At 31.5% G+C, this 14,799-nt stretch overlaps 1 protein-coding gene across 1 annotated transcript; it reads left to right on the forward strand.

Moving 5' to 3' along the window:
• Window positions 1-6,517: 6,517 nt before the first annotated feature.
• On the forward strand, window positions 6,518-8,582 carry LOC105124723 (serine/arginine repetitive matrix protein). Its single transcript, XM_011024831.1, has 2 exons — window positions 6,518-7,018; window positions 7,061-8,582. Exons 1-2 carry the CDS (start codon window positions 6,881-6,883, stop codon window positions 8,234-8,236), a joined length of 1,314 nt encoding a protein of 437 aa, XP_011023133.1. The 5' UTR covers window positions 6,518-6,880; the 3' UTR covers window positions 8,237-8,582.
• The last annotated feature ends 6,217 nt before the right edge of the window (window positions 8,583-14,799 follow it).

Below are 14,799 nucleotides of genomic sequence, written 5' to 3' on the forward strand. Positions count from 1 at the left end.
GGATAGAAAAAATCCTCGTGAAAAAGAGTGGAGACGTTTTTTATTGGCCAATAAAATTGATTTGAAGGACTTGGTGGGTCTAATGATATCTAAAAAAAAAAAATACTCTAAAACTTAAGTTCAATACGGTGTTTGTAAAGGTAATAAAAGATAATAAAGAGAATGAGTATTCTCTTGGCTTAAATATTTTTTAAGTCTTGTATTAGACTTGTATTGTGTTAGACTTGAAATTTAGAGAGATGAGCCTTAGAGAAATGAGCTTTGGTCTCCTGCTCTTTTTAAGAAAGCCAACATAAACAAATTTCTCTAATAAAATACTTAAATAAGGTTTAAAAAACATTTAAATCAAGATAATACTTATTCTCCCATCACCTGTACAAACAATATATTGAGTTAAGCTTTGGAGTGTTTTCTTGCAGATGTCGCTGAGTATACCAAGTTCTCCAATCTAATTTTATGAGCTCATGAAAAGCATCCACACCATCTCTTGTTGAACTCAAAATTCAGCAACTCAAAGAGGCAGGTCCACAGGCTTGAAAAAGGAACAATTATAATTGTAGTGATTCAGAATTCCGGAAGTGAGTTACTATTAAAGGGAGTCATTAGAGAAGAAAATATGTTTGACAGTTTGAGGATTGCAATTTTCTAAGAAAATGCTATATTTTACTATTCTTTCTTTCTTTCTTTATATGTATTTTTTTTTATTTTCTATAGATACCTAATGATATTTTTGGCATAGCATGAAGTGATATGATTTAGATATATTTGATAGAATGAATCACGAATGCAATGCCATGGGAGAAGATATTGGTGTGCATTCTGTACTTTCATCACTACCAAATTCTCTTAATTGTAGCACAGGCATTACGGTGTTGTGGGCAGCGGCAGAAGCCCTAGTACCTGCAATGCAGAAAGGGAATGAAACAGCCAGAAACCTTCACATCGCGTTGCAAGTCCACATGGTTCTCAAAGTGTTTGAATTCACTAAATGACCTTGAATCATAGCAACCCCGGGGGTGAGCTTTGTCGCAAACCAAGCAGGTATATTTTCTGCCTTTATATCAGGTCATTTGAATAATCTGCACTTGAGATTTTTTTCATTTTCTTCCACTGTGATTGTCTGTATTCTTGTCACTAGTATATATGATAAAGCAGAATGAACTACATCACAACGCATTAGATGCTCCTCAGTTTGTAAGAAAAAGCATTTGCACAGTGTTGTAAATTCAACAGAAACCATACCAAGTTTCTTCTCTAGGTACTGACTAATGTTTGGCAAAAGAATGTCGAAAGTACTAGCTCAGTTCATATGCAATTGCATCATTCTTCTCTCAGGCTACGCTTTTGCCTTTTCTTTCTTATTTTTTAATCAACTTTACATGAAGTAATTTTGAAATTTATGGAAATGTTGCAGTCCTGAATAACAGTGAAGAAGGACTTTCTGTTTGAAGGGGTTGAGAGTTATAGACTAATACGCGGCAGCAGCACAAGATTATGGATGACTGCAATTTCTTCCCTCTCCCTTTAAGCTAATTCTCTCCCTTGTTCTATTACATACAATTAAAAGAAACTAGCTACCCCACCAGCAGATCATTGCTTTCTTGTGCACTTCTGTAATCTCATTTTCACATTCGGATCAGTTCCCTTTTGGACATGTGTTAGCTCCCATAGCCTTAAAAATTAAGTCAGCTTATGTGTTCTGAAGGGATAGCAGCAATTCATGGACACAAATAAAAAATCTATCTGGATGCAGGGATATGGCGCAAAACTGTTGCTAGAGGAATACGTAAAATGCTATCTTGTGTACACGGGCGCGTTAGAGATCAGATCATTTTCCAGAGCAAGAAACCTCGTAAGGATAACGTGCTAGATTGTCGACAATAACACAAGAAGGAAAAGATCATTCATTCTGCAGGGCAGGAAACCATGCAGCATAATGGACATTACGAGTCATAAATATGAAAGATGGTCTAAGGTATACAGGCGGAATCATTTCTGATGAGCCTGCCACTGGTAACTTAAAATCTTGTATTAACGTGACATGCCTCACTTAAGATACCGAAGCGATATATTTTAACCTCAACCACTCCCTCGGAATCCTTGATTCAACCTCTCTACTCGTGTCCTATATGTAATGCACCTACTCCCACCCAAAACTTATTCATTAGATTTCCAAACCTCGGGATTCAAACGAAAATAAAACTGATAAATGTCAAGAAATGCCCCTCCACACTGAAATGGTGGATGAAATATCTCCGAGAAAAATGATTTATTGGATTTGGATACCAAGATAATAGTGGCTGCTATGGATCACATCACACCTTCGCCTTGAGTTAATATAGTCTGATGTAATAATTTTTCTTTTTTGCTATTTAATTTAGATTAAACTAGCTAAATTGGTGTCTCGGGTTATTGGTGGCCATGGTGTGGCGCGAGTTGAACCAAAATTTTTTTCAATTCAAAAGAAAAATATTAAGGTGAAGGCAATGCTTTTAAAAAAATAAAAGAATTAATCTAAAAGTTGGATTATAGTCTTTATTAGATTCAATAACCTCGTATAATTGGATAATATAAGAAAAAAACAACAAATAACAATAAAAATAATAAAAATCAAATGTAAAATTAAATTAAATTAAAGAATTACTTTGAGAATTATATGGGGAAGATGCTTAAATCGACCAAGAGAGAGAAAATAAAGAAATAAAAATAGACGATAGTGTAAGATATCTATTGGCCACATGTTTTGTTATATAAAATGAGCGAGCATTCCCACACGTGTTCATGTGATTTGCATGTAGAACCCACCTTTTAACATCAAATAATAATTTATAAATGATAAAATACTAAATATCTCTTGATCATATTTGATAGTAATAGAGAAAAATCATAAGGAAAAGATAAAAAAAACCCTAATCTAAATTGAATATGATTGGAAGTCAAGGGTATTATGGTTATTTTATTATACTTTTAAAATAAAAATGTAAAAAATACCTAGGCTTGCTAGTGCACTTTTTTTCTATGAAAGGTATATTAGTTATTTTATTATGCAAAAAAAAAAAACTATCATACACTACCACCAAGGCCAATTATATTTTTTCGATAAGGGAAAAATCATAATTTTACTATTTGAATTTACAATGTCAATATTCTGTAGTTATAGTAAACTTACATAGTTTTTAAGTTCAGCCTAGTGGTTGATCTGATTCAAGACCCGAGTTATTTGGTTATCTTGAGTTTACCCTAGTTTTTTAATAAAGCAAAACGATGCCCTTTTTGTTAAAAAACAATCAATGGGTTACTACCGATTTTTTGACAATTTCACCCGAGTTTTTTTCTTCCCTTATTTTTTTTTAAACTCGACCTAATTTTGGTCCTGAGTTAGCCGAGTCCCAGGTTAACCCGCCAGATCGTGTCGAGTTTTAAAACTATGATAAAAAGGTTATAGTAAAAAAATTATCTTTTTTAGTTTCTATTAGTCATATGACTTGCACTTTGCCGTGGGTTAGATATTTTTATTTCTTATAAAAAAATTATATATACGGGTTTTTTCAACACATTTATACTGTTTAAGAGATTTAAGTTCATATCAAGAATTTTATGCTTACATGTAATTAAATAAATCGAGAACTATATGTGTAAATAATAAATAAAATCATTAAATAAAACTTGAAAAATTAAGAGACAAATGTAGATTAAGATATTTAATCTTGAAAAATGAGATATTTACCCGATTATATTTGCTATATTTATTTATTAAGATAATTTTTTATTCAAGCAAACGATAATAGAAATAGAAACATAAATTAAACTGAATGAATACAATAAAAGAAAAAAAACATTGCAAGGCTACACATATTAGAAATATTATTTGAAAATATATTCTTTTTTACTTTAAAAAATAAAGTTCATCCATGCAAAAAATAAAATAAAAAAACTCTTTAAATTTAAATGCACAAAAAAATAATGATTTTTTTTAACTCTCTAAAAAAAATAAGAAAAAAGAGGTAATAATTTAAATATAAATTTTAAAAATTAAAGAAAAAACCATAAAAAATTATTAATTTTTTTTTAAAAAAGAGCAAAGGCCAGACATATTGCTTGGTAATTAGATTAGTACACGTGGATTCTAGGATTGAATTGATGTGCGTGGATTTTGTGAGGCCTTACCAAGCTTATTTTGTGAGGGCCTATACACGGATTAGCCTTACCAAGTTTATTTTGTGAGAGCCCACACATGGATTGCTTTGACAGACCTATATGAATGAGCTTTTTTTTTTTTTTTGTCAACCAGGGATATCATTTACCTTAATTGTTTTTGAAAATAAAATTAGATAACATGTCTTGTGATTTACCTAGATTCTAGCTACTATAATAACTAGAAAATTATTACAGTTTTTTTTCTTAAAAACTCTTTTTTCTATATTTTTTTTACTCAAAACATCTATAAAACATATTAAAAATCGTGATAAATCTATCTATAACCTAATAAAACCCAAAAAATTCATCAAAAAAAAAAAATAATCAACCTAAAACAAAAAATCAACTTTAGTTATGATCTATTTTATCATAAATTTTAAACGTTAAAAAAACATATAATATGAATTTCTCTTATCAAATAAAATCTTTTGACACAAATATCATCCATTCTGATGGCCTAAATCAGTGCTAACAACATATTTCTATCTCTATCATTGGTATCCAAAGACCATCTCTCTTCTTTCTTTATTAGGAACTACAAAATAACAACAAAGAAATTTTAGACCAAAATTGAATTTGAAAAATATTAAGGTATCAAATTGTATAATTTGCATTATTTTTAAAGTTGGAGGATCAAAGTGTGTTTTTTGTGAAACTTATGGCACGCCACCTATGGTTGATATTTTTTTTATTTTGATTCCCTAGCTTTTAAGCTCATATTTTCATAAAAAATCAAAATCAATTGGTTTTTAATTAAGACTAAATCATAAAAAAAAAATTGACTATCAAATTTAAAAAATAAAAAATTTTATACAATCTTTCTAGACAATGAAAAATCCATTTTATACTTAATTAATATTTTTGAAAGAAGAATTTGATAAATAACCATTTAAACTCAATATTTTAAGTTGTTAGATGAGGTCTCAATAAATGATTTATATTATTTTCTAACGCTCACTGTTAAGTGAAAGCTGTATGAGCTTAAAACTTGTATAAATTTATATTATATTATGCTTAATTTTTATCAAACAATTAGGGATGATGAGATTTAAATTTATGATCATTTGACTATTAAGTCTCTAATATCATAACAAAGAATTATATCTACTCAGTAGCTTAAGCTATTAAATAAAATTTTAAATAATAATTTATATTATTCTGTACATAATGTATGCTTAATATTCTATTTTAACATCCCCTTCTCACATGTTTCATTGGTGATCACTTAACCACAAATTTGTTCATCTCTTGTGAAGTTACAGTGCTACTAAAATAATATTTGAAGGGGACTTGTAAATGAAGATCCTAAAACCTTTGTTACTACTACGTAGCAATGAAGAGACAGGGTAGACATTCCCAGGACCCTCTAGGCGTTCTTTTCCTTTCTTTAACAACAATGGAGAACTTTGGAGTATTCTGAGTCACCATCATTTGATTGCTACCTCTCTCCATCTTCTCTCAACTATTTTAGCACCCGTAATTACGTAGACGGAGGGGCAATCTTGAAGTGTCGTAAAGGTAAACAAAGTTTAGAAAGCTAAAAAAGGGAAGGAAAGAATCACAATCTGGCTATCTAGCAAGCAAAGTGAAAATGAAGACACAGACAGCTACGGTACTAAAATTTTCTGAGGGATTTCAAGAATCTTATTACAGTATGTTTTGCGGTTGCTAACTGCAGAGCATATTGACAATTTGTGGTTCTTTAGAAAAGAACGGGAAATAGGGAGAGTAGAGTGAAGCCGCAATAATCACAGCAATAATATGCTTACTAGCACATTAGTGAATACGCTGTCGGTGGACAGCCATTGTCATGTTTAGAAAGAGACGGCTGATATGATCTCTGCTAGAGAAGTGGGACAAAATGCAGAACCATGCACCAAAAAGTCAATGATAAGGGTGTCGATTAGAAGTTTGCTGAGGTATAACGTCATTGGTAGCCGCCCTTCGAAGGACAGGCTGGAAGCTGAATCTTCTTCTGCGATCACTAAAAATTCAAACAGCACTGAGAACTCGGGGAAAAAAAACAAAAAAAACTTCCAGGATCAATAAATTTTTCTCTGCTGTTGCTTCAGGTGGATTCTTGTACAAATTAAATACTTGTCTAGAAAAATGTGGATTAGGTTTTTTTTCGAATTATTAACTTAATGAAAGGAACATTTTAGAAAATGATGGCAGGAGACTGCCCAATTTTTTCTTTAGAATGCTAATACTAATGTACAAAAACATTTGAAGTAGACTAATACCAGTTTAGCAAGCAAAACAAGCTAGCGTCGACCTCTGTATTGTTTTTAGTAATTACCTATCAATTCAATCCAATGATCCCCCCATGAGACCAGAGAAGTCATTCCACAATGGCTGAAAAGCCAAGTTTCTGTACGACTGTAGTTGATACCAATCTTGGATTGTGGGCGAGCCCTTGTGATCTGTGAGTGCTTTCTGAATCTGATGCCTTTCCCTTATTCCTTCTCTCATCTCTCTGTATGCAACGGTGTGGGTTCCGCATGGTGTTTCCCTTTAATTTCCCCTCTTTTTTCTGTTTCTATATCAAGCTTAGCTTAAGGTTCATGGGTCATAAATCATAAAACTATAAATAACAACGCACATTCATTTACCATCTATACTAGTATTCATTCCTGTGTTTCTTATCTAGTCAAGTTCTAAAAGTCCGAAAACTCTCCGCGACATGTCAAACCAACCTGCCCCTGCTCGTCCATGGTTCCGTTTGCCATCAATAGCTCGGCCAACTGCCCCTACAACAACTCCAACTCCAGAGCCACCACCTCCACAACCCCGTCCAGCTCTTGCTCGACCTGCATTTAGGCCAATTGCTCCACCTCAGCCAGTGCAGACACAGCCCACTCCTCCTGCTGCGACAGGACCACAGGCTGTAGCTGCTCCCCCACCCGAACCAGTGTCACCTGTTTCCGGTGTTGCTTCAGTTCCGACATCTCCAGTTGCAAGAGCTGCAGGTGGTGTTGCATCAGTACCAACATCTCCAGCTTCAAGGGCACCTGCTCCTTCATCTTCAGTGCCTACTTCTCCTGTCCCAACTTCCGCAGTGCTTCCACTCGCCACCTCTTCACTTCCACCTTCTCCAACCCCCAAACCAGCACCAACTTCCTCTTCGGTTCCAACCTCTCCTGCCACTAAGCCAGTGACCACCACATCCTCAGTGCCAACTTCCCCTGCCCCTAAGCCAGTGACAACCACATCCCCAGTGCCAACTTCTTATGCCTCTAAGTCAGTGACAGTCACATCCTCAGTGCAAAATTCTCCAGCTACTAAAGCTGTAACCACCAATGCAACTCGTGTGCCTAGCCCTGGACCATCTCCAAGAACCATCAAGCCAGCAGTTCAGACCCCACCTCAATCACCAAAGCCTAAGCCCACTGCTCCACCACCTTCTCCTCTAACACTTCCACCTTCCCAAGTAAAATCTTATGCAGAACTCCAACCCAAGATTCCATTAGTTGCAGAGCAAAAAACTGTGTTGGTTCAAAAGACTTTTGACAAGCCTAAGGTGGCGCGCGATTCACAGAGGGACTTTGCAGACAGTCTCAGCTCTGGCATCGCTCGTCTTGCAAAGCAAGAAACTACTAAAGATGTTCAAACAAAGGAGAAAGGTAACCGCAAGAAGAATTCTTCAGATTCTGAGGATGTTGGCATGAAGGTAATTACAATTGCCGGTGAAAACAAAGGTGCTTTCATGGAAGTTATCCGTTCTCCCAAGAAACCAGTTTTTGAAGGAACTTCTCGTTTTCTCCACAAGAAGGGTAATCCTAAAAGTGAAGGCAGTGACAGCAGCAGTAGCGAGGAAGGCAACAGCAAGAAGAAGGACAAGAACCCCAATGGAAAAGCAATGGGGCCATCTCCTTTGAGTGCATTTATGAACAGTAATGTGCAAGGTGTTAACAATTCAATCGTTTACAATTCTTCATGCAGCCATCACGATCCTGGGGTGCATGTTGCTCTCTCTCGAAAACCTGCTGGTGCTGCTGCATTCCATGTTAAGGACCATGGCTATGGCAACCAGAGTTGAAAAAAAAATAAAGAAAGAAACAAAGAAGTTGTGATTTAATGTCTTCGATCATTTGGTCTCCAATATTATATACTGTGAGAATAAATATAAGTAATTGAGTGATGAGAAGAAAAGGGCATGGATTCTTATTCTTCGTTGTTGTGTTCCACTTTTTGTGGATTAAAACGGAAGTGAGTCCATTGCCGTGCCTTTGGTAGAGGTCAACCTAAGATATATGTATGCATATATGCAAGTGGGTATCCAATAAGTCAGCAAGTTTGCTTTATATTAATTTGCATTTGCATCCATTTGTCAATTCCTATTGTGTGACAGTTTTACTTAATGAATTTACCAAACATTTCTCTCTCTTTGCCTCTCTATTCAAATTCCTCACAAACGAAATTGGAAGTTGAAAGGCTAAAAAAAACTTGATTTCTTTTCTTTTCTGATGAATTGAATTGCAAGATGTTATACAAAATTAAATCTATTCCATTAGAAAGATGATCGAAAAAATTCATTATAAAAAAATAAGAGATTGTAAGATATTATATAAAATTGTTCTTTTATTCAAAATCTTAAAGTAATCAAAAACTTAATTTTTTCCTTTTTTCTTCGGCCATCAAAATATAATGAGTAAAAAAACTCACAGATAGAATTTACCTTAAAATATGATAACTTTAAATTTTTATAAGGATTAAGTGTATAAGTATTTATTTTCTCATTTGAACATATAATTTAAAACAAACCGAATAAATTATAAATAACAAGACAAATCAACCTATCTTATCTATTTGAGCTAGGCATAAATAAAATTTTATTGTCTCAATTCAAACATAACAAAATACAATTTGGGCTCGACCTAGTATTTCATAAATTTCTAATACTTGACATACATTTTAATAAAAAATTATAACCTCTAATAAATTTAACATGATATCATACTAACCTAGCATTTTTATACATAAATTATTAGGACTACGGACAAGGCCACATTTTCTTATCATTGCCTATATGTCATCTTAAAAGGCAATTACCAATCACTAACCTCTTAATCAATGATATAATAAGACACCACAACTAATAACAAACACCAACTTCTTTATTAATTATATATTTATCAACAACTCATATTTCTTCACTCACTATAAGGTAACTCTCCATCATTTCTCCACTCTCCACCATGTAAACACACATTACTAAGATATATAAATACCTTGGGTTACCAAGTAAGTTAACTTGAAAAACTACATAACATAAAATTCAGAACCTCATTAAGAGTAGCAAAGCATATCACACAAAGTCACATTGTTCTTCCCTTGCTCTTGCTCCCATCTCCAAGCATTTTCCTCCCACTCAACATGGTATTCTTTTCCTTATATATTTACTAACCTAGGCATCAGATGTTCTTTTATTCTAATAAAGAACCTGTTTTTACAAGTGTGCAATAAAGTTACCCTGTTAACCCACCAACTAGTAGTAAAGTTCAGTCACTTTATTAGCCTAAGTTACGGCTACGAAAAGTCTAGTCAAAGTCTAAACTTTTCATGGCTTCATCACATACAACATTAAGTCTAAACTTTTCATGGCTTCATCACAACATTGGATCTGAATGTTAGGTTCTTTAAAGCAAAAAATCTCATATCAATTACTTATGTTAAGAGTATATTAGCAACTACAATTTTAATTGGTCTTAACATAAAAAAAATTATCATTAGATCAAATTTTATAAGGTTAAATTCTTTTTGATACGGTTTCAAAAAATAAGTTTTATTTGTAATTATAAAAAAAAGGAGCTAAAACAAAAGGAAAAAACATGATGGCTATAAATATATTTTATTATTCACTGTGATAATATAATTATTGTTTTAACCTTCTAAGAAAATCAATAACCTTGGAGTTAACGTATTTTTATCTTTTCAAATAGTCTATTAGTCATTATTAGAGTGATCATGGTAGAATTATCTTTTCATTCTTAAAAGTAAAGTGGAGTTACTAATTTACCCTTAAAATAAACAAAATTAAAATTGGCATCTAACAACTTTTTTTAAAAATTTTTTTAAATATAATACAATGACTTAATTACTCTTAAAATAAAAAAAATTAAAGCTTGCATTGAACGACTTTTTTGTCTTTTCACCTTTGTTTCTTTTTTTTTTTAATCAAGTTGGTCAACAATAATTTAGTCTTTAATAAACATAAAAGAGGCACTCATGGTCTTCTAGCAGGGCGTGTAATACCTCTCGGTGGCTAAAAAACCCTTCTATCATGTCGTTGGAATCATCACAGCGTCTTCTTCTTAGTAAGGCTATGCATGATCGTGGTCGTGGTGGTTAAAGGGATTTTTACCGGCAAGTTTTTCTTCTTCTTTTTCTCTCTCTCCTTCTTTTTAAAATCATGTTGGTCATTCAATATTTTAGAGTCGTCCTCTTAGTTATTGATATTTCAACTTCAGTTCTTATTCTTTTGATTTATTTTTTGTATTCTTGATCCTTTTATAAAAATTTTATTTGTTTTTCATTTCATTCTTCAATCCTAATTTGTGATATATTAATTTTTTTAATTTGATCCTTATTCTTTTAATTTCTAATTCTTTTTCGTTACCTTTTTGTATAATTTTTATTTGTCTTCAATTTCATCATTCAATCCAAATTTCTGATATATTTTTTTTTCAATTTGGTCCTTATTTTTCTGGTTTTTTATCCTTTTGTTAAAGTGATTTTTCCTTTTAACTTCACAATTCGATCAAAAAATTGTTATTGTCCTCTAATTTATTTTTTAGTTTAGTTTTTATCCTTATTCTTTTGATTGTTATTTTCAGTTTTGGATCCTTTTATAATTAAATTCCCCCCCTCAAATTCATTCATCAATATTTGATTCGTCAATATTTAATTGGTTGGAGATTAGGTTTCATGGTTTGTCCATGTATAGTGCTTTTGGTCTAATAAATTGAGTCATGGATTTTAAAAGCTAAAATGTGTTGACATGCTTTTTTTTTTTACTTATCTTTTTTTGAATTCATCATTCAAAATTGTTTTTTTTTTTTTTTAATGAGCTTTGTGGTTTTCTTCGATTAACTTTCTATTAGGTTATCTTAATTTTATGACTTGAGTCATGATTTTGATGAGTTAAGTTATTTTATCTTGAAATTTTGCAGGGACATGGGTGAAAATTGAGGATAAGAGAGAAAAGAAAAAAAAAAAAAAGAAGACCGTCGAATGGGTGAAAATTGAGGATAAGAGAGAAAAAAAAAAAAAAAAGAAGACCTTCAGCACCAAGCCAGAGAGAATTTGGTTGAAAGACCTGCCTCGTGGTGGAGGCATCGCCATGAAGATTCAAACATTATTGCGTATGCTGATGCTTGGCTACAATACGATGCTGTATACATCGTTCGAAAAATGCGGACACAACTATAAGTAATTTAGAGTTAAATAATATTTTATCTCGACTAAAATACCAAATTATCCCTATAATTAATTCATTTGATAATTAGATAAAGTTTCTCACAATCAAGAGAACTCGAGTAGCTTTTGTTCAATAGAAGAACATAAAAGGAATGTTTGGGAACTTTGTTTGAAATAGTGTGAAAAAGAAAACCAGAGTAGAATTGGATTGGGGCCTGGGCTCAGATCAAGATAGGTTGAGCGTTGCCCAGGTTAGACTCTAACTGGGTCCATAAGGATGTATAATATTTAAGAAGTCTCATTGGGCTGGAGAGACTCCTCACAGGGCTTGCTACATCAAAAACATGTTGAGTCTCGTGTTTAAGAAGTCTGATCAGGCTGCAGAGATTCCTTACAGGGCTAGCTCAGGTGCTGATCAGTAGTGGTTTTGCCTGTAGGATAGGGTTGAGAACAATGCTAATTAAGCTAAAGCTATATGCCTAAAACAAATTGTATGGTTGATTCGAAGATCTAGGGGCAGGCTACAATTAAAGAGAGGGGTCGATAAACATCAATATTTAGCTATGTTATGCAAGGCTTCACCCCCACATCAATGAAAGATTCGATCAGCTTGCTTGGTAATCAGAATCTGAAGCACCTGCTCTTAGAGGATTGGAATTGTTATAGCTCTGAGGCAGTCTTTGAGACTCAAAAATCATACACTACTTCATGCTTATCATGCATCTACTTCCTGCTTATAATTGTTATTGTTGTTGTGAGAAAAAGTAATATCTATAACACGTTCTTTATATCTATAATTCGAAAACACCTTATGATATTACAATTACAATTATAATTATAATTATTATAAAATATACTAATTGAGAACAACCTTTAACTACCCCAGGCAACTTGGAAAAAGTTCACTAGAGGTTTTTTTTTTTAATATGATCACTAGAGTTTTTATGTTTCAATAATTAAATTTTATTTTTATCACTTAGTTTATGAGACATCGAAGAGAAAATCTCCAAAATGAAGAGGAGATAAAAAATTTATTTAGCCACAAAAAAAAAACAGTCTTGATTTTAATGTGTTTGTTTTGGAGAGGTGAGTTCAATTATGGTGATTTTTTTCTTTAAAATAATTTAAAAATAAATAAATCGGGGTTTGTAAATAATTTTTTTTATTGAATATAACTTTTTATTTTTCTGACGTGTCAAGGTTAGAAATAGGATAATTTAAGTTTTGGGATGTTTTCTGTCCAAACAAGCTGAAAATTGAGCTTTTGAGGGTAAAAAAAAAAAAAAAAAAACTCACCCTTGCTTTTCCAGCTCTATAGATGGCAGGAAAATTATTGCATTAGATTATGCCTCATCTACTCTAATTTTTTAATAATGAGAGGACTACACGTCGTCCACTCAATAAAAAAGAGTTGTGCTAGAGCACCATCTTGGCCTCTTAAGCCCAAAAAATATTTTGTTTTAAATTTAAAATAAATTCTTATTTAAATTAATAACTACAGTGCTATTTAAAAAATCATACAATTAGAACATTTATACTTCTTAAAGGATATTAGAGCTTTTATGGTTATGTTTACAATTATAATTATATATAAATCTAAAATGCAATAAATTTTAAAATAAAATTGCACATGAATATTTAATGAAAATAAAATAATTTTTTATTGTAATTTTAATATGCTTTTTCATTAATTAATTATTCTTTGATTTTTTTTCATACTGCCACATAGAAATTATGAAGACAATATTTTTTTTAATTTTTGTTTGGAAATTGCTTTTTAGTGTATACAAGCAATAAAAATAATTATATTTTCTTTTAAAAAATAAATTAATAAGGAGATGAGAGTTTTGTCTCCAAAAATAAATACTCTACTTATTAATTTAAATAACTGAGATTTTTGTAAATAGTTATTTTAATCATCCTGGATTTTCATTAGGAAACCATGTTCTTAAAAAAAAAATATTTTTCATAAAAAAAACATAAATAATGAATTTGGAGTTCATCTTAAAAAAATATGTTTTCTTATCTAAAATTTAATTTATTTTATATTTTTACAAATATTTATTTTAATTATCATATAATTAAATAAAAATTAATTCTGAAAATTATCTTACTGGCATCACTCAAGTATATCAAGACAATAATAAATAGTTAATCATACCTAAATATATCTCCTTATCAAAGTCAGAAGCTAAGGACCTATGCAGTCGCTCATGGAATACAGATTCAAGAGCAAGAAAATCTTTTATGTTTTGCATTTGCCTTTTGTGTTTTAATAATATTTTTTAAAAAAATTTAAAAATTTATTTTTAATATTTTTAAATATTTTGATATACTAATATCAATAATAATTTGTTAAAATAAAATAATATTATTTTAATATATTTAAAAATAAAAAATACCTTAAAAAATTTCCGAACAGGCTTCAAAAGCTCCACTGCACGCATAGGAATGTTTGCCAAGTGTCCAAAGACAGAGAAACATGAATTTGGATTCTGAGAACTGCTTTTTGATACGTTAATTACAGCTTATTATTTCTATGTGTAGAATCGAATTAATTAAGATTTTATTCAGACCATCAAATTAATTACAACAATTTTAAAAACTATTTTAAAATTTTAAAATTTGAATTTAAAAAATAAATCAAACTCTAATTTTATACAAAAATAAGTGCTTTATACAAGAGTGCAACTACTTCTGCTGGTTCAAGTTTTTATTCGATTTTTTCTTTATTGTTTATTTATTAGATTTTTTTACAACTTGTTTATTTTACAAGAAAAACAACTTGGATGTGGGCTCACTCCGGTGAAGTTAAATGAGGAAACTTATATAAGAAAAAAGATATGAAGATACAGGGAAAGGGTGAAGAAATTTGTAAAGAGTAGAGCGGCAATGTTGTTATAAGGTTTTTCTAATTCTTATAATTATAATTGATTTTTGTAGAGAAACATACAGCGCCGCAATGATTGAAAAACATGAAGAAGACACTTTTATCTATCCTCTTCATGATCCCCAATGATAGTTTGAAACTGGAGCAACTGATGAACTTGATAGGAATTGGATTTATAAAATGCCTATATAATCAGCCATAGAAATGAGGTTTGATCGTATTGTATTGCTTCAGCTTTAAGCACACAACAATGTAGTCCAAGCCAATCAATGCTAGAATTTAAAACGAGGGTC

The sequence above is a fragment of the Populus euphratica genome, unplaced genomic scaffold (assembly GCF_000495115.2).
Source record: "Populus euphratica unplaced genomic scaffold, PopEup_1.0 scaffold32.1, whole genome shotgun sequence".
NCBI lineage: Eukaryota > Viridiplantae > Streptophyta > Magnoliopsida > Malpighiales > Salicaceae > Populus > Populus euphratica.

What these genes read in the sequence shown, in the direction of transcription:
- LOC105124723 (XM_011024831.1), top strand. Translation starts at nt 6,881, where the DNA reads ATGTCAAACCAACCTGCCCCTGCTCGTCCATGGTTCCGTTTGCCATCA. An exon ending in TTGCTCGACCTGCATTTAGG is followed by an intron (nt 7,019 to 7,060) that starts CCAATTGCTCCA and finishes CAGCCCACTCCT; the next exon opens with CCTGCTGCGACAGGACCACA.